General features: G+C 47.7%; 1 protein-coding gene across 5 annotated transcripts in view; it reads right to left on the reverse strand.

Moving 5' to 3' along the window:
* Positions 1–26,282, reverse strand: part of CHCHD6 (coiled-coil-helix-coiled-coil-helix domain containing 6) — a 249,168-nt gene that overhangs the window by 69,911 nt on the left and 152,975 nt on the right. For 2 of the 5 annotated variants that reach the window (XM_042962416.1, XM_042962393.1), the window contains one exon: positions 25,772–26,006. The exons of the other annotated variants lie outside the window; for them this stretch is intronic. In XM_042962416.1, coding sequence (XP_042818350.1) covers positions 25,893–26,006 — 114 coding nt within the window. In that variant the 3' untranslated portion in view covers positions 25,772–25,892. Of the gene's footprint in view, positions 1–25,771; positions 26,007–26,282 lie in introns of those variants that run through there. 5 annotated transcript variants of the gene reach the window in all.

Here is a 26,282-nt window from a genome sequence, read left to right on the forward strand (position 1 = left end):
AGCGCCTACTGTTCCCCACACCTCTGCAGGGCCTTCAGATCTGGGCTCATGTTGGCATGACTGGGTGCCCCGATGTCCCTCCTGCCTGGCTGCACGGCCCTGCCACAGGCGTCTCGTGGAAAAACAAACAAAAGCCCTTGGCTGGCCACGAGTCTTTTCAAGACCCTTCCAGACTTAGCCTCCAAAACACCCGTTCGCTCTTTCTGAGCAGCACCCTGGGCAGTATGTTCACTGCTCCCCTGGTGGTGGCAGCCCAGGGCAGGCCCACCGCAGGCCAGTGCCTCCTCCTGCAACAGCCACCGTCTCCTGTCCACTCACGGGCACCTGGACATCCAGTAGATGTCCCTTCCCAACCCTCCACCAGGAGTTGGGTCACTCCTCCCACAGCTTTTTTTTTTTTTTTAATTTTTTTAATGTGTATTTTTCAGAGAGAGATAGCACAAGTGCAGGAGGGGCAGACAGAGAGGGAGACACAGAATCCGAATCAGGCTCCAGGCTCGGAGCTGTCAGCACAGAGCCCGACGCGGGGCCCGAACCCACAAACCATGAGATCATGCCCTGAGCTGAAGTCAGTTGTTTAACCGACTGAGCCACCCAGGCGCCCCCCTCCCAACAGCTTTAAGGCACCGATTGGGGGTAGCTTCTCCCCGAGGTCTAGGAGCAAGGCTGCACAGGATGCAAGGAGAGTCCCACATCTTCCCTCTGCTAACAGGGAGTCTGATGCCCGCCCCCATCCTCTAAAAGCTGTGCTTTAAACCACCTCCCCTTAGGGGAGTTCAGTGTCTGTCCCTAGGCAGACCTCCCCTGCTGGCTCTGGAAGGTCCTTCTGGGCAGGTTTTCCATAGCTCAACTTCTCCCCATCTGGAGCCCTCCTGTCACTGCCCTGGCATCAGCTTGGTTTTTGGAATAACGAAGAACCTGGGCTCATCAGATCAATGGCCGAGATAGCAAAGCAGCACAGTCTGCTTGTGCAACAGCAGCCGGCAATCGGTGCCCACAGAGCGGCCGAGCTGGAGAATGTGAATGAGCCACCCGGGGCAATGAGATACCCAGTGGTGCGGAGCAGGGGGAAGGAACCTCCTGTACCCAGGGATCCAAACGATTACATATGGCCCGGTTTCAGGCTCAGCGATCACTCAGTTACGCGCCAATCAGCTGAAGTGACCTGTAGGCAACAAGCTGCCTGAGAAAAGGAAGGTCTCCAGAATCAGCAGCACCTTCCTCCAAAGACAGACGACATGGAACACAGACACATCAGGGGTAAGGAAGGGGCGCTTTGTAGGACATGGCAGGAACTGGGCTCGTGTTTAGGCCTCAAATCCAAGAGGAATGATGGCTCCTGGGGAGGGCGAGGGCCAGGATCACCAGGTTTCTAGAACTCATGTCTCCTCTGAATATGAGAATGAGGAGCCAGGGTCCAGAGAAGGTAGGTTATGCAGAGGGGGCCGTCTTCATCATCTCTAAGGCTGAACGTGGACAGGGACAGACCTTGTGCCTCCAGAGGGCAGCGAATTTCCAGGGATGCCCAACACAGAGAAAGTTCTGTCAGAGCTCTAGAGCAAAGAAACAAACTACTTTTGGGAGTTGTGAGCACCATACGGAGGGAACGATCATGGGCTTACCGGGGATGCCACCGAAGAATATTCTAGACAGTCAGAGGCTGGGCTGCTGTGGGGCAAGACCTCAGCCTGGCTATGGAGTTCTCCTGGCTTTTGTCCCAGGTTTTGTAGTCTCCTCGGGATATTGCACCTGCACTAAAGAATGGCTCATTCACCCTGACAGGTTTCCAGGAGTGTGCAAAATCAGGGCCCAGTTTGGAGTGGAGCTTGCCCGGGCTGGCCCCAAGAAGGTTCTGATGGCAGTCCTCCAGAGAAGGGGTGAGCTGTGACGGGGCGGAGGGCGCTCCCTCACGCCTGGCTCAGAGCAGGGGCAGCCAAACCCACGCCTCCCGGCTGTGTCAAAGCCACAGGCACCACAGGATGTCTCTCCCCCTCCACTCTTGCACAGCCACAAGCATGATGCTTCCCAAATGCCCGAAGGCTTAGATCTCATGGCCCCAAGATATAGGGCCACCCAGGGGGCCCTGAATGGTTGGGGGTTAGGGCAGCGCTGTCACTTCCACACCCTTGTCCCTAAGTGTTCCTTCCTTTCCCATGTACACAGCAGTTCAGGACAAGAGCTGAAAAGCCTTCCTTGATCCTGCCAGTCTAATTCAACCCTTCAAACCCCAGGTAAGTCTGGTTGCACTCACCTCAAACACATTTCACGTCTAGCCACCCCTTACCGCCCTCTCCTGGAACCCTGTCCAGCCACTGCTCATGCACCTGAGCGAAACAAGGGCCAATGACTCCATCCTCCTGCTTCCAGATTCACCCTACCGGGGCAGCCCCTCACGGCAGCCACGGCCACCGTCCCACTCCTTCAGAGCAGCAGCCCAACTGCCTCCTGTCGCCTGCTACAGCCTGCTCGTCAGGCCTCTCCTCTGGCTGGTCTCCCCCTGGCACCTCTCCCACTGGGCCAGATCTGGCCACACTGGACAGGCACGTTCATTTCCAACCCAGGGCCTTTCAATGAGCTTGTCCTTCAGCTGGAAGACCTTTCCGGAGCTCTGGCCCATGTCCGCTCCCCGACCATTCTGTGACTGCCACCTTCTCCTCACTCAGTTCTCAACTCAAATGTCACTTTCTTAGAGAAGCCTGCCCAGGCCTCATGGATTCAACACCCCAAGCTCTCCCGAACACTGCACTCCTTCCTGTCCTCAATTTATCAGCAACCGAAGTTATGTCTCAGGAACAGTGGGACACTATCTTGTTTATTGCTAACTCCCCAGCATCCAGAACAGTGCCTGGTACACAGCAGCCGCTAAATAAATGAACGCCATCGCGTTCTCCTCCCCTGGCCATAGTGCAATTGCATTTGATACTTCCTAAAAAAGCTGCTTACCTCCATCTTCACTAAGCTCTTTCCCATCTCCATAGTCCCTTCCAGATCCCTCAGGAATCCCATCCCAAGTGAGACACTGCTCCTTATGGCGAGGGGTCACGGCAATGAGGTGGGTTAGGGACAGAACAAAGGCTGGTGGAAAACCACGGCTCAGAAGCGTATCTGGAAAAATCAAACCTCCAAAAAGAGATGTAACTTATTAAGTGAAGTTATACAACTCACCGTAACACCTTACAAGGTGGAATTAGAAGGGTTCACAGAGAACATCTAACCCAGTGGCTTTCAAACTTGGACTATGGAGCTGTTGTTCAATGGACTTTCACTTCTAAGTAAAAGCCTGACGCGTTACAAAAGTGCAGGGGCAGTGCTTTGTCTGGTGGAGGGGAAAGGGACTCTCCCACCATCTCTTTCCATGCTGCTGCCCCCAGGGAGCCTCAAGGAGCCAGTGGTCCCAAGCTGTAGGTGGGCCACTACAGCCCCCTCGCATCCCTGTGGGACCACAGCAGTCAACGCGGGAAGCCAGAGCCGCCCTGAGTCCTGCGTCTTGTGAGGGGCAAGCACATGCCCAGGACGCTGTCCAGAATTGAGCCCTTGCTCGGCTATTACTGCCGACAGCTCCCAGCTCCCCCGCTGGCAGCACAGAAAAATCACACAGTCGCACAGAAAAACCCACCCATTTTCCAAGCAGCTGGCACATGATGTAGGGCAGCCCCGGCTACGAGCCGAGCATCTCTTGGGTGACTGCAAAGTCCCTCCAACTGGCCCTGGCCACATGGGCTGTTCTCTCTCGCAGGACTCGAGAGAAACAGCAGCTGTGATGAACTTGTGGCCTTGACCCAGCACCTGCCCACACTGTCTGCTGGCCTGGGGAACTATCACTTTCCTGGTCCCTCCTCCCATATTACCTGCAAACCCACACACTCAACGAGCAGGGTCCGACCAGCTGCTCCCCCTGCAGGGCCTTCTGTGGGCCCCGTCGCAGACAGCAGGCCAGTCACTGGCCATTTGCTGGGGTTGCTGTGGCAACAGGCTCCTTCCTATAAATGATGTTCCTGACACTCTCGGAGGCGGTCCCTCGGCTCTGGAGAAGCTGCAGGAAGGAGGTGTGGAAAGGCAGAGGGAACGACCACGGTGGTGGTGAGTGGAATATCCTGCTGCAATGGTCCCAGCCAGGAACAGACCGGAACGTGTGGTCCCCAGGTGGTTCCCAAGGGCAGCAGCCACGTGCGCCCGCCATGTGCAGAGACAGGTGGGACCACGCGAACGAGCAACAAGTGCTGGAACCACCAAGGCCCAAAGCAGGTCACCTCTTTCAAGCTGGAGTGCAGCTGTGGCAGTGACTAGTGTCTGGACCCTGCCATCCTCACCCTCGGAGGAGACAGAGGCACAGCACACTGACCGGCGGTTTCCGGCCTTGGCTCCCTTCTCACTGAAACCCCAACAGCTGGCACAGTGACCTTGCAGACACCCCGGCCCTGCCCCCCACAGTGACCTCTGGGAGGCAGCCCGCACTCCTTAGTGCCCTCACAGCCTTGCCGTGGGCCACTTACGCCCCACATCACACCTTCTGCCCCCCAGAGCGCCTTCATGCCACTGCGTCTCGACAGAGCTAATTCCTAGGCTTCCTTTACGGCAAACTCTGACATGACCTCCTTCAGGAAGCCTTCACTGGCCCACAGAGCCAGTCAGTCAGTCTGGGCTTTTCTTTCTTCCACAGTGGTGTGTGCCTTGCCAGGCTAGAGTGTGCTGGTTCCCTGGCCCTTGCTCGTATAGGGCAGCTTCTACAAGCTCTGCAGCCCATTCTCTTTGTTTCCACATCGGGGTACAGAGTAGGCCCGGAGCCCTGCCATGGAGGTGAACCATTGTGCCTCCCCATGGGCACCGTGCTTTGATTTCCCCACGGATGGACACTGTAGAGTGATAAGGGACCGACACGTCCTCCCTGGAGTGGAGTCCCAGATGACCCGTGAGGTCACTTTCATGCACGGACCAACCCTGGCTCAGACCCCGTGCCGAGGCATCTCCGTGGGGAAAGAACACAGCCCTGGCCCGAGGTGGGCAGTACAGGCACAATTTCCGGGAGGCACACAGTAATTAGCACATCTACTTTTGTCTCTGTCATCCTGCTGTTTACCGGGCAGAAGAGGGCTGTCTCCTGTCCCCAGGGGAAAAATCTAGGCAGCCACATGGCTTTCCTGCTAACTTTTAGCACACTGTTTCTCCTGGGTAACTGACATGTCCAGCCCCATACAGTCTTCCCCAAGGGTTCTTCTACTTCCCCCAACCCCTGCCTTGCAGTTCTGACCCCCTTATGTGGGAGTTTACAACAGGAGTCAAGGCCAAGGCAACCGAGTACTGGGGTTCTGAGACCACTGACATTTGCAGGTGTATCAGTGCCCTGCCTCCCAACACACATCTCCTCCAGGCCCCTACCGGAATGGGAGGGTAGGATCTCCTCCTCAGTCCCTAGGAACCCGGAGGCACCCTGCCTCTCTCTGCTGGGATCGGCTCCCTCCACATGGCCTGCGGCCTCCAGGAGAGGCACAGCTCCTAAGAACCCTGCATGCCGCAGGGTAGGGAATGGTAGGCAAATGTCTCTGATTAATTTCAGCAACATTAATTGGAATGCAGCCATTGGCACGGTACCTGGTACAGAAGAGTAACTCAATATCTGCTGAATGAGGAATGGTTAAATGGATAAATACAATTAGGTGCAACAGAAGGGGAATTCTTAATTATGCCTTAGCTCTGATGTTAGATAACAGAATGTTTCCAGGGGTTCTTTATCAGATAGGATTAGATTCAGCTCCAGATAACAGAACGCCTACAGTAACAGTGGCTCAAACCACATGGAAATCCTTTTCTCTCTTATAAAGGAAGCCAGAGGCAGGCAGTCTCAGTGGTGTAATGACCCTGCAGTCTGGAGAGGCTCAGGCCCCCTCCACCCGTCTGCTCTAGCACCGTGTGGCCTCTGTCAGCACTTGAGGAAAGGGTGCTGGAAGTCTACCACAGTCATCCTTCAGTAGGCCAGAGAGAGGGAGAAGAGGAGGACTCCAAAGGAGGGGAGCCCTCTCTGCAGCCCCCCACATCCCACACTCCCCTGTGCCAGGCTACAATGAGGTCACAGGGCCACCTTCAGCTGCGGAGAGGCTAGGAAGTGGATGTTAGCAGGAGTGTTTGCCACCCCCAATAAAACTAGAATTCTCACATCAGAGATCAGAATGGATCCTGAGTTGGTCACTAGAGTCCCTGACTAGGCTCACGCTTGATCATGCTTAGGCAGGTTCATGCTTCCATATCTGTGATTTTTCATTCGACTCCAAAAGTGCCCCAGCTTGGTGGGCACAGTGACCCGTGTGGCTGCCCACTTAGGCATCTCTAGCTCTGTTACGATCCAAAGTGGCCCACTGCACAGGGCTTCCAGGAGGCCCCCTGGCAAGCCAGTACCACATGGACATCACTAAGGGTCAGAGTCTGGAGTCCTTGGAAATCCAGAACATAGGACCACTGGGGTCGAGTGGCCAAGAGTCACGAGGCCTGGTTTCAGTTCAGCACAGGGCAACCCAACGAATTTTTCTGTGAGCCATTCCCTTGGGCCTTCACACAGGGAAAGCAGTAGTGAGCTAGAGCCTCTGGTATGGGCTAACTTATATCTTCTCCAACTCTCAAATGACACTGGAACATCACCAGAATGTCCACAGTGATCAGTACAAATAATGGTGCTCAACTCAAGAAGCCAAGCCGTCCCTGAGTAAAAGATAACAGTGACAGCAATGATAACAATGAAAGTTACCACTTATTAGGCACCTATCACGTTCTAGGCTGTTAATCCTTAGGACTGTGTGGTAAGGTAGGGATTATTAACAGCCCTACTCTATAGATTGAAAAAAAAATGATACTCACAAAAGTAAATAGCTTGCCTGAGGTTACATGGTCACTAAGAGGCATTGCTTAGATGTCATTCTAAAACATCTAGACTGCTGCATCTAGCTGATTCTAAAGTGGATGGTTTCCCCTTCCCCCTCTACTGATTCACAGTGTAAAGACCGGGAGCTCAAACCCACAGCAGATACCAAATTTGTGACTTGGGACAGAGGGTTTTCATCAAACCGTATGGAGAATGAATAGTCCTTATGCTGACAGAAACAAGAACAATTCCCAGGCAAATTCTAGTTGATAACCTATGAAGCCAAAGAGCAACCAAGGAAAGCAAAAAGGAAACTGCAGGGTTGATGAGGTGAGGGGCTGGGCGGGGCTGGAGGGGGGTCATGGTACCTACTGAGCGAGGCTGAATCCCGTGACAGGGATGCCGTCCTGGGAAGGAGGTGAGAAGCTCCTGAGGCAGCTGCCAGCTCCTAGATTCTACGTGACGGCTCAGGAAGAGTTTCGAGCCCGCGTGAGGCTGGGACCCAAGTGGTGCATTGGCTCCTCCTGGGGTCCTGACTCCTTTGCCATCCAGAGCTGCGGGCTCCCTGCGCAGGTGCCAGGAAAAGGTGTGCTGAGCAGCACCGAGCAGGCACGTAGTGGGGCTCGGGAGCAGAAGAGACAGGACAATCGGAGTCAGAATGCAAATGAGTGCAGGGTGGCAAGGGGCAGGTAAAAAGGTGATCTCGCACACCATCCAGCCTCCTGAAGGGAAATACACAACGAGTGGTCCGTAGTCCTGAAACAACCCAGGCCCTCGGGGGGACAGGACAGGATGGAGCTTAGTAACTGGAAAGGGAGAGAGTGCCTATCTGGGCAGCAACCAGCAACCCACAGTCTAAAAGGGCTTTCCCACCCTATCTACAAGGAGAGGTCTCAAAGTGTGGCTTGGGCACCGCTTGAAGGGGTCCACTGAGACCCTTTGGGGGGGGGCGTCCACAAGATCTTCCTGTGGCAACTGCAATCTGTGGGCAGCCAGACAGTCTTCACGTGTTTCAACCAAACAATAGATCACAGCAGACTGAATGCAGAAGCAGATGTAAGAATCCAGCTGTCTTTCCATTAAACCAGACACTGAGATTGGCAAAATCTTAAAACAATGCCACTCCCCTCACTAAACTTGTTTTTCATTTTAAGAAGTCATTGTTTTCATTAAAAATGTATGTATGCCTCGGTGAAGCATCCGACTTCAGCTGAGGTCATGATCTTGAGGTCTGTGAGTTTGAGCTCCGCGTCGGGCTCTGTGCTGATAGCTCGGAGCCTGGAGCCTGCTTCAGATTCTGTGTCTCCCTCTCTCTCTCTCTGCCGCTCCCTGCTCACACTCTGTCTCTCTCTCTCAGAAAATGAATAAACATTAAAAAATAAAATAAATGTATGTATATATACTAACATGTATATTATGATTGCATATTACAATTACAATACTACAATTACTATTTTTTTATTTTTTAATGTTTATTCATTTTTGAAAGACAGAGACAGAGTTCAATCAGGGGAGGGGTGGAGAGAGAGGGGGACACAGAATCTGAAACAGGCTCCAGGCTCTGAGCTGTTGGCACAGAGCCCGACATGGGGCTCGAACCCACGAACCGTGAGATCATGACCTGAGCTGAAGTCGGACGCTTAACCGACTGACCCACCCAGGCACCCCAGAATTATTTTAAAATGCACAAATAAACTATTTTAAAATGTGCTGTTTCAATTTTTAACACGGTCAACATCAATAGTTATCGCCCATACAAACAAAAGCTCTTTGGGGTCCTCAATAATCGTTAGGAGTGTCGAGGGGTCCCAAACCCAACAGTTTGAGAACCGCTGTCCTCGGTATTCCTGGAACCATCCTCTCAGGCAGGTCGACTGGTTCTCTATTGCCAGCCCACCAAGAAATGCAGGTCCTGGAGACAGTCAAGGCAGCAGGAGAAATGAGAGAGAAGAAGATGATGGGGGGCATGGGGGGCAGGTAGGCCCTCCACGTGGATTCTGTTCACTCTCACTGGGGGACAGGCTGGGGCTCTGACTGACCACCAGCAATTTCCCGGGTGTGGTCTGGGGGCATTTCAACCAGGGGCCCTGTGTGACCAGGCAAGGCCACTGATGTCCCCACCAGACTCAGAACCTGGAGCGAGGGGCACCACTGTGTCTGTGGGCGCCTCCCTCCCCGCAGCTGCTTCCCACTTTGGGGCTGCTCTGGTCCTACGATGCGCCCAGGCCTGGCGCCCATCTTCCTGCACATTCTAGGGGGCCGGGTGGTCTTTCGGCAAACGCCTTCTTGCTCATGTCGGCCAGTCCGCCCCAGCTGCACAACCACGACCCTGCCCGCCCCATTCTCGCATCCTACGCCCACTCCCACGTTCGCCACCTCAAAGCATCCAACTTGCCACGCCGCCTCATGCTTCCGTGCTCCTGCCGCCGCTGGACCTGACATGCTGACTCCTCGGCCCCAAGCCCCTTTCAAGCCAGCGCCAACACGTGCCTCCGGATTAGGCACCAGGGCCACCTTCTCTCTTGACCCCCAAGGAGGAAGAAAGCCCCATGCCCCCAGCGTTCCCCTCTTGGGCTCTGATCACAGCCTCTACCTCACCTCACGTTACCCACAAGACTCAGTGCTCCGGGCAGGAGCCCTGCTGGAGTCTCCTCAATACCCCTCAGTATGGCGTGTGTGTCCAATAAATGCTCACTTCTAAGTGGCCACATGCCCAAAGCACTGCATCTTCCAGACAAACGGGCTTAGATGCTACCTCTTTGAGGGAAGGGTTCCGGACGCGGCTTCCTCTGGGCCACCTTGTGACTTCCTACTGACCGTGGCTGCCCTCACCACGTGCTGCTGCGAGTGTCTGTTCATCTGCTCCCCACAGGCGGTGAATTGGAGGGCAGCGCTCAGGGCTTACTGATGGCTACTCGCTCCCATCCCAGCACCTGGCCTCGTGCCTGGTGGCACAAAGGCTGCTGAGCTCATGTGATTTGCAGAGTCATCCTGCTCCCTAGAGCCAGGGGCTGGGGGCGTATGGACACTGCAGCTTCTGCACGTTGTGCCGAGGGGGTGTAACACAGTTCCTACCAGAGTGAGAACCTCCACCTGATTGCAGGTGGGTAGGTGTGTGGGGAGGCAAAAAGGACCACACACACCGTTCCCCTAGCTGCCCCAAGGGACCAAGCCACACAGGAGCAAGTTACTAAGCCCAGGATCACCCAGCCCTCCCGCCCAGCCCTGTCCAATCTGCACGGGTCTGAGCATTTGCAGACTGACCAGTGACTGACCTCCACACAAGGATGAGCTGAGAATGTTCATTTCACTTCCAAAAAAACCTATACGAGTGTGGTTAAAAGGCTCTACAAGAAGGGCACCTGGATGGGCTCAGTTGGTTAAGCATCCAACTTTGGCTCAGGTCATGATCTCGTGGTTCGTGAGTTCAAGCGCCACATCGGGCTCTGCGCTGGCAGTGCAGAGCCTGCCTGGAATTCTCTCTCCCGCTCTTTCTCTCTTTCCCTCTCTCTCTCTCAAAATAAATAAACTTAAAAACAAAAGGCTCTGGGAGAGAAGATAACTCAGAAGTCCCAAAGCACAAGACAGTAAGTCTACCAAACTGCATGGGGCAGGGCATGCTGCCTGATCTTGACAAGAACACAGAACCTAACAGACTTCTTCCAAAGACCATCGAGAAGTCTACTTATTGGAAAGTCCAACGTGACGGTGTGAGCGACCTTTTGTAACAGGCTGATATGTTTCCACTCAGGCATACAGCTTTATTTCTACAAAAGTCCATTAGTATTGGAGATTCTATTTTCAAAACAGAACAAGCATCAGCCATGGCGTTTAAATTGAGGTGTTTTAATAAATACATTTAAAGGGTACTCCTAGAGCAAGCTTTTAAAGAAATCAATACAATGGGCAGCTCTCCCACCCTTAACTCGGATCGCTCGCATCTGATCTCTTGCCTGATTGCCAGCATCACACTTACAGTGTTTCTCCCCACTCACCCTCAGTTTCGCTCAGAATTCAATTCCTCCCAGGTTTTCTGTCCCAGGACTTCGCATCTGGGCAGCACAGCCTTCAGCTTCTTTCTTGCAATTCTCCCCTCCCCCATCCCCTGCTGACATCAGCCCTTCTAGGTTCTGACCCGCCCTGAGGCCCCATCTCCTCATCTGGGGGCAGCTGGAGAGAACAGCAGTGGCAAAGCAACAGAGGACAATTCCCACCCATACTGTGCGTGCCATGAGGCGGCAACTTTCCCCATCACCCAAGGAGAAAACCTCTTTCTCTTTAGTGGCTGCTGACAACAGATGAGGTGCTGCTGGGGTTGACATCTTTAGATATATACCACCTTCCTGAAATGTCACAAAGTTTTCTTTACATTGCTTTCCAAAACAGTTCCTATCTTTTATTGCAAACAGTTACGTTTTGAATAAGAAGTTTCACCCAAAGTATTTTTCAAACTGTGATTCAACTGATTGTGCCCTGTATGTTTTAAAATTAATTTCCACGAAGTGCTGGAATCTTCAAAAGGAGTCCAGACCGAGATGCAGAGACCAGGGATCTTAGCAAAACGGGGCTCTCAGTTCTCTCTGCCAAGAAGTGGAGGCAGCTAAAGAATGAGGGAACCGGGCTGGGCTGGGCTTCAAAGGAAGAAGGAAATCTCAGGGCTCCCAGTACCTGGAGGTCACAGCTCTGATCAAAGGACAGTTTCTCAAAGGAGCTGGTAGGTTTGCCACGCCGCCATGGAACAAGGGGTGCAAAACTCACCACTGCATGATGAAGCCGTGTTGGCTAGCATTATTCAACTGGCTCCGTCTAATCTAGAGGCTCCTCTTTCCACAGGGAGAATGGTCCTGGGTTTGGGGCGTGAGCTGGGCCTGGGAACATGCCCCAGCTTGGCCTCGCATACTTGCCCCACAACATCCGGCCCCTTGTGGCCTCAGTCAGCAGGTGTTCACCACCAAGCAGCTCTTCTAGCTCACAAACTGAAAGGAGGACATGGGAACGGTGGACGCACAGGCTCCCGTGGGGACCGCCACAGGGGGCAGATGGGCAGCAGTGTGGCCGGATTCACACTCCCCAAAGCACACTGACTCTTCTATTCAAAATTTGGGACTACAGCGGGACACAGAAATGCGGTGCTTTGTATTAAGTTTCCCAGCTGCTTGATATGTTGTGGGTTGAGACTTTTTTAAAAAAAGAAAATCAAAGGAGGAAAAGAGGGTTGGAAAAAAGGTAAAGGCCGCTCAACCACGCTTTCTAATCATCCCTTTCTGCACCCGCCTCTTTCATGGACCCTCTGCTACCCAAAATAATTTGAAACGAATCCAATTCCTATTGTCAATTCTCAGTGAGAACCCACAGAGAGGCTGAGCCTACTTTATTTTCTCCTTTCCTTCACACGGATGAATTTTCTTCATGGTTTGTCAACTCCTATGGATGCCAATTTCTAATTTTAGAACAGTTTCCAAATGTTGGTGGCTTCGTGGGGATAATATAGCTCAATGTATACGCAGTGTAAATTATTACCTATGTGAAAAATGATTCCCTCCTTTATGGCAAAAATTACTAATTGACTCAACTCGATATTAAGTACATAAAAGGTTCTTGCTAAGTGTTTACTAAAGGTTGCAAAAGACTCTCCAGGAAAGGATTTCATTTTTGCAGGATGTCACCTCATCTACAGGGGAGGGGATCACCTACTATGAGCACCTACTGTATGCCAGCCCCAAAGTGCCTTTACATGGCTCATGCCATTTCACAGACAAAGAATCTGAGGCTTGCAACTGGAAAGTGAGCAAGCTAGGACTCAAATCCAGGGGTGTCCTGCCCAGGGCATGTGCTCTCCTCCACCAGAGCATTTGCTTAAAAAACTTGATACAAAGACAAGTAACAGATTCAAGTAAGTATTTTTCTCCTTTTAAAAAAGCTATGCCCAGATGAGCTAAGACACAAACTCCACAAGAACAGAAGAGAAAATAAATCTGTAACCCATCAAAGCGTATTTGCTCTCCAAGCTGTGCAAATGCAAACAGGAAATGTCACAAGTACTGAAGAAATCTACGCAGGTTTTTAGCATAAGCCTAATGTTTGGGGGCTTCAAAAAGGTATTTCTTAAAAGGTTCTATTTTCATATCCACAAATACAGCCCGACATATGTAGAGACAGCTAATGAGCAATATCGCATAAATAAAACAGGCTTGGAGTCAGAAAACTACAGCCCATGGGTCATGCTGGGCTCGGTGCCATTCTGTAACGTGGTCAAAGAAGGACGGAGGGTGATGGCCACAGCCAGCACACCAGTCTGAAAAGTTCTGAGGGCGACTTAGAACATGGAAAAAACCAAATAAATAAATAAAAATAAGTTGTGAAAGGTTGCCTGTCCCCCACGAGCAGCACACCCTGATGCAGCACCCCGTAACAGCCTTCGGAGAGGCAGGGGCCATCTGCAGGAGGAGGAATGCCCCCAAGAGACAGTGGCCAGTATGATCAGGTCAGTCCTGGCTCTTCCAGAAACCCTGGGCATGTGATGTCGCCTCAGAAAGGTCCATGTTGCTCTTATATAAAATGGAGGTCACATCACTTCCCTACAGATTGCTGTGAGGAAAAAAGAAGATAATTTCTGATGTGTGTCTACTGTAGGGCCTGGCAATAGTAGGTGCTGAATGAATTGTAGCCATCATGATAATTACTATTACCAACAACTGACTTGTTGGAGAAGGTGATACATAAGCATCTGAAACAACGAACTGAAGAGTTGAGGCAGGGTCAGAGTTCACGTGAGAGGGACCTCTGTGTTGGAGGGCCAAGGCCGCCAGCTCTGTCAGGGGACTGCCCACAGCACTTTGCTCTCAACGAAGCACTTGCAGCACCGATTCCACCCTGACGACAGCTGTGTGCGGCAGGCATCTCCAAGCACGAGCTCAGGATGCATGCGTACACCACCCCACCGCCACCGCCACCAGCAGCAGCTAGCAGGAGACAGGGCTGAGGGGAGACCCAGGTTGAAATCTAGGAGCACTGCTCTTCCCACTCACTAATCCACACTGTCCCCTGGGTTGGGAGGGTGGCCATGTCACATCCCTTCCTGCTACCTGCAGGCACCGAGCTCAGGTGGTGGAGCTCAGGGCTCTGAGGAGCAAGGGACAGAGAGTCCAAGGGAGATGGTGCTGGCCCTCCTGCCCGGCAGGTACCTCCTTCCTCACAGGGGTGGGCTGGCAGCCAGTTGAAGTTTAGAGGGGTACCTGGGGATGGGAGAGGCCGGACAAACACAGGGGCTTCTGAATCCTCCAGTGGCTCCCTATACCATTCAGGATTAAAGCCCCAACTCCTAAGTCACACCCCGGGCCCTCCAGTCCAGTCTTAAGCCGCCCACTGCTTTCCTTAGACATCCCACAGCCAGTTATAATTGAAGCTGCCCTTCCAGAAGATGCCACACTGTCCACACCTCTCGACCTCTGCTCCTCCCCGGAGTACCTGCCACTAGGCCTTTGCAGCTCTCACAACCTACCTCACATGCAGATGACCAATACACTCAGGAACAGACTCTCAGCCCCAACATGACTTCCAAAAAGTGCAAATAAGACACATTTTGCCTATGAAACTGACAAAGATAGAAGCAGTGCTACGCAGGCCCTTTCCCACACTGCTGGAGGAGGTGGGATCGATGGAGCCTTTCAGGAGGGCAATCTGGCAATGTGGATCAGCATTTTTAATGAGCATCTCTTCTCATAAGGAAACAGATCCGTGTAGAGAGACATATATTAAAAGATTTTTTTACTACAGCATTGTTTATACGAGTAAAAAACTAGTAACCATTAGGAGGGGAGTAGTTAAATAAATTATGGTATCTCCAAAGAATAAAATACAATGCAGATTTTTTTTAAGTATGATAGAACATTACATACTACCAAGGAAAGATGGCCATGATGAAACATCTGCTTTTCTCTATATAACAGTTGAATATAACACTTATATATGCCTACTACTCTACCTATACCTATATATGCCTACCACATACACACACACACACACACACATACAGGGGTAGGGGACAAGAGCAGAAGGAGGGAGGGTAGAAGGAATGAACTACACAAAGCAGATTATAAACTGCCTCTCAAGTCAAGAGTCTCCTACAGGAAACCTTCCTGGATTGCCCCAGGCTGTTTGTCCCTGAACGCCTCTCAGGGCACTTTTCAAACCCCCTGTGTCAGTGAGCGATACATCCAGGTCCCCATCAGATGGAGTGGCCAGTCTGAACAGGCAGGGTCCGAGCCTTATGTGTCTGTAGTGCCCACCACACAGCCTGGCATATGATAAGAAGGACAGTGGATTGGATGGCTAACAGGAAAAGAATTCCCTAGGGCATAGTTCCCTGGATGAGCCCCGGCCGGGCCCTGTTCCCTTTGGCAAGGCACTTTTGCCGGGAGCTGGGGCACTGGCTCTCTGCCTGGACATAGAACTACTTCCTAACCCAAGCCAGAAATAGCCAGGCCTCCCTCACCTCTGAGTCCCCAGGGGCCCATCAGCATGGCCAATTCAGGCAGCAAGGCAGAGGATATTAATGTCTGGGTGTCCCAGACCCTAGGGCCTCAGCTCATGCAGCCTCACTCGGGAGGCTCGCAGCTCAGCAAGCAGACCCGAGCCAGGCCAAGTCAGGCAGGCAGGGCGTGGCTGGGAGCAGACTGTGCAGGGGGTTATCCAAGCACCACCTTTGCCCAAACATGCCCACTGCTGGCCTTGTAACATTCCCGATTCCCCTGGAAGCATCTTAAAGTTATTTCAGGTACAAAACGTCAACCTTTCTGCAAGGTGGCCCCGAGAGGGAATTCAAAGGGATGGGATGGCCTTTTAAGGGGTAGGGAGGGTTCGGCACAGTGAGGCCCCCTCCAATTGGGTGGGATAGGGCATAGCACTCCTGTGGCACAGGTCAGCAGTGGGCTGCTGCATGGAGTTCCCGTGCCTCCAACCCCAGCCCACCCCTAGGCCGCAAAGGGAGAGATATCTCCTGCCCCTGTTCCTAGTTCTGAGGAGAAAATGGCAGAAGGGGGTAAGAGCCCGTCCTGGGCATCCTTCCATTGGCGTGGCCAGCCTGCCTGCTCTTGGGCAAAGAGGCCTGACCACCATGCTCTATCCTGAGTGGGCTCACAGTGTGTGGTGTCTAGACACCACTCCAGATCCAAGGTCTCACTGGGCTCTGCCCTCCTGGGGCAAGTGCGGGTCAGGGAGGAGCCTGGCTCCTGCAGCAGCTGGGGTGACAGAGTCACCTCCACGTGGACTGTACCACCCCGTCTCTCTGGCCATCATCCTCTCCGGTCTTTGTCTCTACAAAACAAACAGGATTATGCAACTTGGCGCTGCCTTTCTAAGAATTTCCTTCCTAGAAGGGGGGTGGGGGGGGGGTGGGGGAGTGTCTGTCAGTGGGCCACACTGACTCTTCGGACTCCAGGTGCATCACAGCTGGTACACGGTCACATGTGGGAGACACTTCTCCTTGACCAAAGGGCAGTGCTGATGGTGGCTTTTCTTTCCCTTTTTTTTCTTCTTCCTCTTCTTTTTAACACCCTTTTGTTTACTTTGATCTTCCTAGAAAGCTTATTTCTGGCATGTAGGGAGAGAGTTTGGGTGCAGGCTTACTTCTCCCCCGTGATTTTACAGCATACCTCAGAGATATTGCAGGTTCCATTCCAGGTCAATTATGGCAATAAAGTCAAATAAGTTTTCTGGTTTCCCAGTACATATGAAAGTTCTATTTATACAATACCAGAGTCTATTAAGTATGCAATAACATGAGGTCTAAAAAAAAAGTACATACCTTAATTTAAAAATACTTTATCCTTGGGATGCCTGGGTGGCTCATCAGCTAAGTGTCTGACTTTGGCTCAGGTCATGATCTCATAATTCGTAGGTTCAAGCCCCGTGTCGGGCTCTGTGCTGACAGCTCGGAGCCTGGAGCCTGCTTCGGATTCTGTGTCTCCCCCTCTCTCTGCCCCTCCCCCTACTCACGCTGTCTCTCTCTCTCTCAAAAATAAATAAAACACTAAAAAAATAAAAATAAATAAAAACATTTTATCTTTATTGCTAAAAAATACTAACCTTCCGAGCTTTCAGCAAGTCGTCAGCACTGATCACAGATCACCATAACAAGTACGGTAATGAAAAAGTTTGAAATGTTGCAAGAATTACCAAAACGTGACACAAAATGCGCAAATGCCCTTGGAAAAACGGTACCAACAGACTTCCTCGATGCGGGGTTCCCACCAACTTTCAACTGGTAAAGAACACAGTTACCTGCAGAGGGCAGTAAAATGAGGTGTTGTCTGTATTTTGAAACTTTTCAAACCTAAGCAACTTGGCAAGTAGCGTATCGCCCATGTACGCTTCACCTCAAGTCATTGCTCACTAGGTTGTGCCACATCTACACAACTACGTGTTGTCTCCAGCTACATCCACACACTCACACGCATGCTTTTTGGCTGAAGCTAATTGCGCATGAGCTGCAGTCATCAACACTTCACCCCAAAATACTTCGGCTGTACCTCCTGAGAACAAGGATGTTGATATCTTGTGTCTGGAAACATAAACCACTCCCTACTCCCGCACCTGGGACACTGCACATCAACAGAATACTTTTCTAGTATAAGATCTACATTTGATTTTTTCCAACTGTCGCAAAAACGTCCCTACTCCCCCAACCCAGGACTCAACCGAGGATCACACGTTGGATTTGGTTGACGTGGTCCTTCACTCACCTTTAATCTAAACTGGTCTCACCCTCTGATTGGCCTTTCAGGATACTGACATTTTTGAAGAGTCCAGGGCAGCTGTTTTGAAGAATGTCCTTCACTTTGGATTTGTATGGCTGTATCCTCATGATTGGATTTAGGTTAACATTCTCAGTAGAGAAATGACATAAGTAACGCGATGCCCTTCTCGGTGTGTCCCGTTATTGGGGATAAGAAGTTATGGTGGTAACCACCTAGATTTCTCCAGTGTTAAAACAGGAGGTATTTTCTAAAGATAGCCCCACAAGTGTCTCCTGTCCACATGCTCTGTTTATAAGGTGACAGAAAACTCTTCCCACACTACAGTGAGATGGATATCCCTTCCCCAGACCATGGGTGGCACTCTATGCTTTAATCAATGGCATATGGTGAAACGGACATGATGTGACCTTGGAGACTAGATGGTAAAATGCCTTGCATTTCTACTTCCTTTCTCGGGCCCCAGCTGCCATGCTGTGAGGAAGCCTAAAACAGCTACACTAAGAGACCACATGGAAACGGGTCTGCCCAGCTGAGGTCCTGAGAGTCAGCATCAACTTCCAGATGTAGGAGTGAAAGACAGTTCTGGATGATTCCAGCCCCCAGCCATGAAAACAACCTTGGCCATCAAGTCACCCCCAGCCCTCACATCTTCCCAGATGAGGCCCAAGACCGTATGTAGCAGGGACAAGCTATTCTTATGCCCCCTCTGAACTTGACACCCAGAATCCATGATCATAATAGAGTGGTTGTTTTATGCTACTAAGTTTTGAGGTGATTTTTTAATTTAGGAATATACAACTGCAACCATATCCTTTTCCTTCCATAAGCAATAAGTAATCTGAGAAGTGATGTTATAAGACCATATGATTATCCAATTTCTCAACAGGCTTTCATCCAATAGTTTTATTTTTTTAATTTTTATTTATTATTTTTTATATTATCTTTTTAATTTACATCCAAATTAGTTAGCATATAGTGCAACAATGATTAAGATTCCTTAATGCCCCTTACCCATTTAGCCCATCCCCCCTCCCACAACCCCTCCAGTAACCCTGTTTGTTCTCCATATTTATGAGTCTCTTATGTTTTGCCCCCTCTCTGTTTTTATATTATTTTTGCTTCCCTTCCCTTATATTCATCTGTTTTGTCTCTTAAAGTCCTCATCTGAGTGAAGTCCTATGATATTTGTCTTTCTCTGACTAATTTCACTTAGCGTAATACCCCCTAGTTCCATCCACGTAGTTGCAAAGGGCAAGATTTCATTCTTTTTGATTGCCAAGTAATAGTCCATTGTATCTATATACCACATCTTCTTTACCCATTCATCCATCGATGGACATTTGGGCTCTTTCCATACTTTGGCTATTGTTGATAGTGCTGCTATAAACATGGGGGTGCATGTGGTCCTTCGAAACAGCACACCTGTATCCTGTGAATAAATGCCTAGTAGTGCAATTGCTGGGTCGTAGGATAGTTCTATTTTCACTTTTTTGAGGAACCTCCATAGTGTTTTCCAGAGTGGCTGTACCAGTTTGCACTTAGTAGTTTTAGATGAATTCATGAGTTTTACCTGAATTATTATTACAAGAGTGGCAACACTGATTATTATTCTTTCTATATGTATTAGTTGTCATTCTTAAAAACGGTTTTCTGTTCCTTATTCTCCTTTGGTTTCTATATATTTTTATATCGGTATGGACCTAGATTCTTTTTTTAAAATTCAATGTGTTATAACTCCATTTCTGTCATTACTCATTTTGTTGCTCAAACAAGATATTCCAAATTTGGCTAGTGGGATCTCTTTCAAGATGGCTCCTCTGTCCTAGGTAGATTCACATGCCCTCGTCATTTTTTAAACACATCTTTACTTTTTTACAAAGTAAGATGTTCTAGGCTCAGCTTGTCAACACCCTGCTCCATTCTTGGAACAGCCCATTTTCAGGGGACACTGGTTCCTTTCAGTTAGAAACAGTTATTTAGAAATCAAGGTCTAGGAAAAAGGAGTGCTTACTGAGGTGTCTTTATTTTCGGGGTTCTCTCAGGGAACAGAGCTAAGAAGAATGCATTTCTTTAAAACCATGGGTTTGTGCTAATTCCTCTAATTTCAAAGCAATACCACAGGGCTCTAACTGTCCTCCCCCGTCCCATGTTTGCACCTCCTTCTCCTCCAGGGAGAACTCTAGTTCCTCATAACATCAATGCTCATTTGTTCAGTCCTGTGATGCAAATAAAACAGTTTGGAACTGCCACACCAATTCTACTGCTGAAAACAAACCTACTACCTGAAGTTCAAGATTTCTCTTCTTCCTTAGAATACACTTCATTGAGGATGTACAGAGTACTCTATTTAAAAGTTACCCCGCTTTATTCATAATTAAATGGTTTATTCTGAGATAATTATAGATTTATAGGCAGAAGTTGGTAATAATACAGAAAAATCCATTTAGCTCTTCACCCAGTTTCTCCCAGTGTGAACACCCTGAATCACTATTGGACAACATCGCAACCAGGAAAGCGACACTGATGTAATCCAGTAGTCTTACTCAGATTTCACTAGTTTTATATGCACTCATTTGCGCATATCCAGTTCTATGCAATTCTATCACACGCATAAGTTCCACGGTGCCGCCATCACCCGGGGCCACTGTTTTCCATGTTTTATAACCACACTCCCCTTCTTCTCTTCTACACCCACCTCCGATATCCCTGACCCCTGGCAACCACTAACCTGTTCTCCAACTCTATAATTTTTTCATTTCAAACATGTTATAGAAATGGAATCACACGATATTTAACCATGTGAACTGGGCTTTGTTTACTCAACCTAATTCCCTAGAGATTCATCCAAGATCCATCTTTGTATCTTTTATTGCCAAGTAGTATTCTACGTATGGACATACCACCTTTGTTTATGATTCACCTGTTGAAGAGTATCTGGATTGACTCCAGCTTTTGGTTATCATGAATAAAGCTTCGATTAGCATTCACTTTGTATAAATGTTGTTTTTGCTTCTCCGGGATAAATGCCAAAGAGTGTAATCACAGGGTTTTACGGTAACTGCAAGCTTAGTTTTATAAGAAACTGCCAAACTATTTCCAGAGCAGTTGTACTATTTTACATTCCCACCAACAATGCATGAGTGACCTAGTTTTTCCACATACTCATCAGCATTTGGTGTTGACACAATTTTTAATTTTAGCTATCTTGATAGGTAAGTAGTGATATCAAATTGTGAGTTTAATTGGCATATCTCTAGTGGCTAATGATGCTGAATGTCTTTTCATGTGCTTATTTGCCATCTGTATATCCCCTTGGTTAATTTTCCTAATTGGATTGTTTTTTATTTATTTATTTAGCTGGTACAGTTTGAAAGTTCCTTATTTTTCTAGATACCAGTCCTGTCTTTGCTATATGGTTTGCAAATATCTTCTCCCAGTCTGTAGTTTCTCTTTTCATCTTTTTACAGACTCTTTCACAGAATAAAAGTTTAAAATTTTGATGAGGTCCACTGTATCCTTTTTTCCCTTTATGCATCATGGTGCATGGTGGTTTTAATTTCAGTTTCCAGATGTTGTTAGCATACAGGAATCTGTAATGCAATTAATTTTTGTCTGTTGTCTTGTGACCTTGATAAACTCACTTATTAGTTCTAGGAGGTTTTGTTATCTGTGTGTGTGTGTGTGTGTGTGTGTGTGTGTGTGTGTGTGTGTTTAGAGCTCCTTAGGATTTTCTATGTAGATGACCATGTCTGCATGCACATAAGCACAGCTTATTTTTTCCTTTCTAATCCACATGGCTTTAATTTATTTTTCTTGCCTTACTGCAGTGGTTAGTGTCTTACCAGTGGCTTAACTCCAGGCTGTGTTTAAGTAAAAGTAGTGAAAGCAAATATCCTTGCCTTGTTCCTGATCTTAGGGTCAAAGCATTCACTATCTCATCATTATATAAGATGTTAGATATAGGGTTTTTTGGTACATGCTCTTCTTAACAAGTTAAGGTAGTTCCTTTCTAGTCCTAATTTTCTGAGAGTTTTTATCATAAAGGGTACTGATTTTTGTCATGTACCTTTCTATATACATATATATATATATGTATATATATACACACACATACATGTGTGTATACACACATATATATACACACATACATATACATATATGTACATATATACACATATATACATATACATGTATACACACACAAATATAACAGTGTTATATTGTTTAAATAAACAATATTATATATGCGTTATATATTTGGTTTGCAAATATTTTGAGGATTTTTGTGTCTATGTTCATGAGAGATATAGTTTCCTTTTGTTTTTGACTGGTTTGGTAATACTATTTGTCAAAGTAATACTGGTCTCTCTTCTGGAAAAGAATATGTAAATTGGGTTTTAATTTTTCTTTAACTTTTTGGTAGAAATCTCCAGAGAAACAACTTGGGCATGGAATTTTCTTTTTCTAAGGTTTCAAATTCATGAAGTTAATTCCTTGAGTGGTTATAGAACTATTCAGGTTATCAATTTCATCCTGGTTGTTTTAGTAGTTTGTGGTTTTGCAGGAACTGGTACATTTCTTCTGTGTTGTCAAATTTATGAGCATAAAGGGGTCTGTAGTATTACCTTATTCTCTTCTAATGGCTGTGTTGGAGTCTGCAGGGATGTAACCTGTCTCTCTGATACTGGTGATTCACGTCTTCTCTCTTTATTTTTGTCAGTCTTGCTGGCCGTTTATTAATTTTATTAATTTTTTTTCCAAGAACCAGCTTTTTCTTTCATTAATTCTCTCTACTGTTTTCCTGTTTCAGTTACATTGATTTCTGTTCTTTATTATTTCCTTCCTTCTGCTTGCTTTGGCTTTATTTTATTCTTCTTCTAGTTTCTTGAGATAAAACCTTTAATTTGAAACTTTTCTTCTTTTCTAATGTAAGTATTCACTGCTGTGAATTTCCCTTTTACCTACTTAAACTATATCCTGCATATTTTGATATGCTGATTTTAATTCTTTTAAGCTCGTTAACATTTGTTTTATGGCCTCCGATATAGTCTTGGTTCCATACGTGCTTGAAAAAAATACGCATTCTGTGATCATTGGAGTGTTCTTTGTATGTCAATTAGATTCTATTGGTTAGTTGTGTCGTTTAGGAATTTTACATCTTTGATGATTTTGTTTAGTACTTCTATCATTTGAACTCTGATGTCCTCCCTACCATTATTTTAAGCTTGTGTATTTCTCCTTTCAGACCTACAGTTTTTGCTTCATGTATTTTAAGATTCTGTTCTTTGGTGCATATACATTTAGGATTGCTATGTCTTCTTGGCAAAGCAATCCTTTTACCCTCATATCATGTCCTTCCTTGCGTCCAGAAATTTTCTTGGTTCTTAAGTACTTTATTTGATATTAATATAGCCACTCCAACGTTTTGTGGATCAATGTTTCTATGACATATCTTTTTTTCTACACATTTACTTTCAGCCTATGTCACTGCATTTCTAATACACAGCCGTGTGTGTGTGTGTGTGTGTGTGTGTGTGTGTGTGTGTGTGTGTGTGTGTGAAATCTATTCTGGAATCCTCTGCCTTTCAATTGGTATATTTAAACTGTTTACCTTTAAGGTTATTATTGCCACATGAAAGCTTAGGTCTACTGAAACCTTAAGTAGTGCTACTTATGACTACTTAAAGCTTAAGTAATTGCCATGTTAAAGCTTAAGTCACTGCATTATGTTTTCTGATTGTCCGCTGTTTCTCATTCTCCATTTCTTTTCTTGCCTCCCTATGGGTTAAACATTTCATAGGATTCCATGTTGATTTACTACTAGTGCTTTTGAGTATATTGCTTCCTAAAACTCCCTTAGTGGTTACACTGAGCATTATAATGTACACATGTAACTTACCATAATCTACAGGTATCAATGCTCTACAATTTACAATATGGCATGGAAGACTTACTTCCATGTAGGTTCTTTTTAACACCTTAGGTTTGAGCATATTTCTTCTACATACATTTGCCTCACATCAGATGGTGTTAATTTTTTGTTTCGACCATCAAATGTGATTTTAAAAACTCACGAGAAGGATAATCTACTGTATTTATCCATAGTTTTGTTTTTTCCATTGTTCTTTCTTGTTTATGTTCCAAGATTATTTCTTTTATCATTTTATTTCTGTTTGAAGAACTTACTTTAGCCATTCTTTTTTTAAGATTTTTAAGCAATCTCTACACCCAACATGGGGTTTGAACTCACAACCCTGAGACCAAGGGTTGCACACTCTGCCAATTGAGCCAGCCAAGAGCCCAAATTTAGCCATTCTTTATGGGTAGATTGGCTGGCAACAAACTCTCTTGGTCTTCTGTAATCTGAGAATGTCTTTATTTTCTCTTCATTATAAAGGATAGTTTTTCCAGGTATAGAAATCATGGTTATGAATTTTTTTTCTTTCAGTACTTGAAAAATATGCCACTTCCTTCTGGCTTCATAGCTTTAAATGAGACTCCACTGTCATTCAAACTGGTGTTACCTTGTAAAGAATACATTGGTTTTCTCTGATTGCTTTCAAGATTCTTCTGTCCTCACTTTTTACAAGTTTCATCATTATCGCTCTAGGTGTGTATTTCTTTAGATTTGTCTTCTTTGGAATTTGCTCAGCTTCTTGAATCAGAGCCTTTATTGTGCTATTCTGGTCTTCTTGCTTCATCAGAGGCCACAGGGGCTCTCATTGATCCCTGCTGGTGTTGCCTGTGGGGGCAGAAAGTGCCTCTCCCAGGCTGTGAGGACAAAGAGTACTTCCTTGACACCCACTGGTTGCCATTCCTGGCCGGTACTTCCTTGTCTTATTTCCTCACCAGCCAGGGATCTGTCCTGCCAGCGTCAGGCCTCTCGGGGTCTCCAGGTGGTGGAAGAAAGTCTCTGACCTACAGTACACAAGGACCACTGCTCCAGTAACTTGTGGCAGGATGTCCCCTGCTGGTGCCAGCAGGCTGCCAGTGTCTCTAGGTGGGAGAAAGGATTCTCTGGTCCACAGGACAAAGAATGCTTCCCAGACCAGGACTTCCTAGCAACCTGGCATCTCCAGGTAGGGGAAAGGAGATTTTGACTGACTGGACAAAGAGTGCTCCCAGTCTGGGCCACTTGTGGCAGGATGCCCCTGCTGGTGCTGTTGAACCACTGGGGTCTCTGGGTGGAAGAAGAGGGTCTCTGGCCCATAGGGAAGGAGAGTGCTTCCTGGGGCCACTCATCTGTGGTACTCCTGCTTGGTCTCCCTCACTGAGGCCACTGGGCCTATCCAGTATGGCTGACAGGACTCCCTGCCAATCTGGTGAAACGATAAGCCTACCTGGGCAGTTGTCTGCCACAGGTTAGGGGCTGAAGATACTGACCTTGGGTTGTTCTCTGTCACTGGGTGGGGCAATCAGGGGACACCTAGGCTGCTGTGTTGACCCTCTAGTCCAAGAGTCCCTAGCCAGTGTCCCTTCCTCTCCCTAGCTTTCAGACTTCTCCCATGGTTGCCTCTCCATTTATTTAAGAGTGCATAATTGTACCTAGTGAGAAGGAGCAAGGAGAAATGAGTCTAGCCATCTTGTCCACACTAGAAGTCCCCTCAAATTAACACTGTTCCTCTGTGTGGAGTGGCATCTACCTGATAGACAGGTTCATTTATTTCTGTCGTTATTAATTTTTCACTCCATCTTTGTTTATGCAATTGTCAAAGAAGCAACACACTACTATGGTTCACAAGTCGACTATACATAAAAGGCACATTCGGAGACGTCACATCCCCTTCCGTCTTCCTGGCCCATTTCCATTCACCCACTATGGGTAACGATCTCATTAGTTTCTGATTTACCCTTCTGGAGTTTCTTTTTGAAAACTAAGGAGATTCAGGGGCACCTGGGGGGGCTCAGTCAGTTCAGCGTCTGACTCTTGGTTTCTGCTCAGGTCATGATCTCATGGTTCGTGAGTTTGAGCCCTACATCGAGCTCTGCACTGACAGCAAGTATGGAGCCTGCTTGGGATTCTCTCTCTCCCTCTCTGTCTGTTCTTCCCCCACTCGTGCTTTCACTATCTCTTTCAAAACAAACTTCAAAAAAAATTTTTTTAAAGAAAACTAAGGAAATTCATACATTTCTACCTCTTTTTCTTATTTAAGCAGAGGCTTGATTTTGGCCTCAGAATCCCAGTCAGCAGTTGACTGTTCTAGCCCAGCGACTTAAAATCTTCATCACGTGGATGCCCCTCCTATAAGAAGCCCTTCGGATGCCTCCTTGACTCCATGTACCCTTCACATTCCTTTGTTTGTTGAGTCGTGGGTCTGCTTTCCTTCTTTAAATTCTACTGATGCAGCTTTCCTCATAATCCTTACTCTCCCTTCAATCACGAACATATTGGAGTCGATCTAAAAGAAAACAGGGGTGTTTACCTTAATGGAATAAACGTATTCTGTCAGGGTTTGCTATAAAATGAATTCCTGTGAAGCGAATCCCAGTTTCCAATGCATATTCCAGTACACTAGGGGGGACGTGGTCACAGGACATAATTAATACCACATTTAAAGGAGCTGCCTACATTTTTAAGATCACATATTCATGAGGGAAGCACGATATTTTCAATAAAACACTGCTGACAAAACACAACATGTTAACAATTATACTTCACCACACTTTTTTAAATG

This window comes from Panthera tigris, chromosome A2 (assembly GCF_018350195.1).
Source record: "Panthera tigris isolate Pti1 chromosome A2, P.tigris_Pti1_mat1.1, whole genome shotgun sequence".
In the NCBI taxonomy this organism is placed as follows: Eukaryota; Metazoa; Chordata; class Mammalia; order Carnivora; family Felidae; genus Panthera; species Panthera tigris.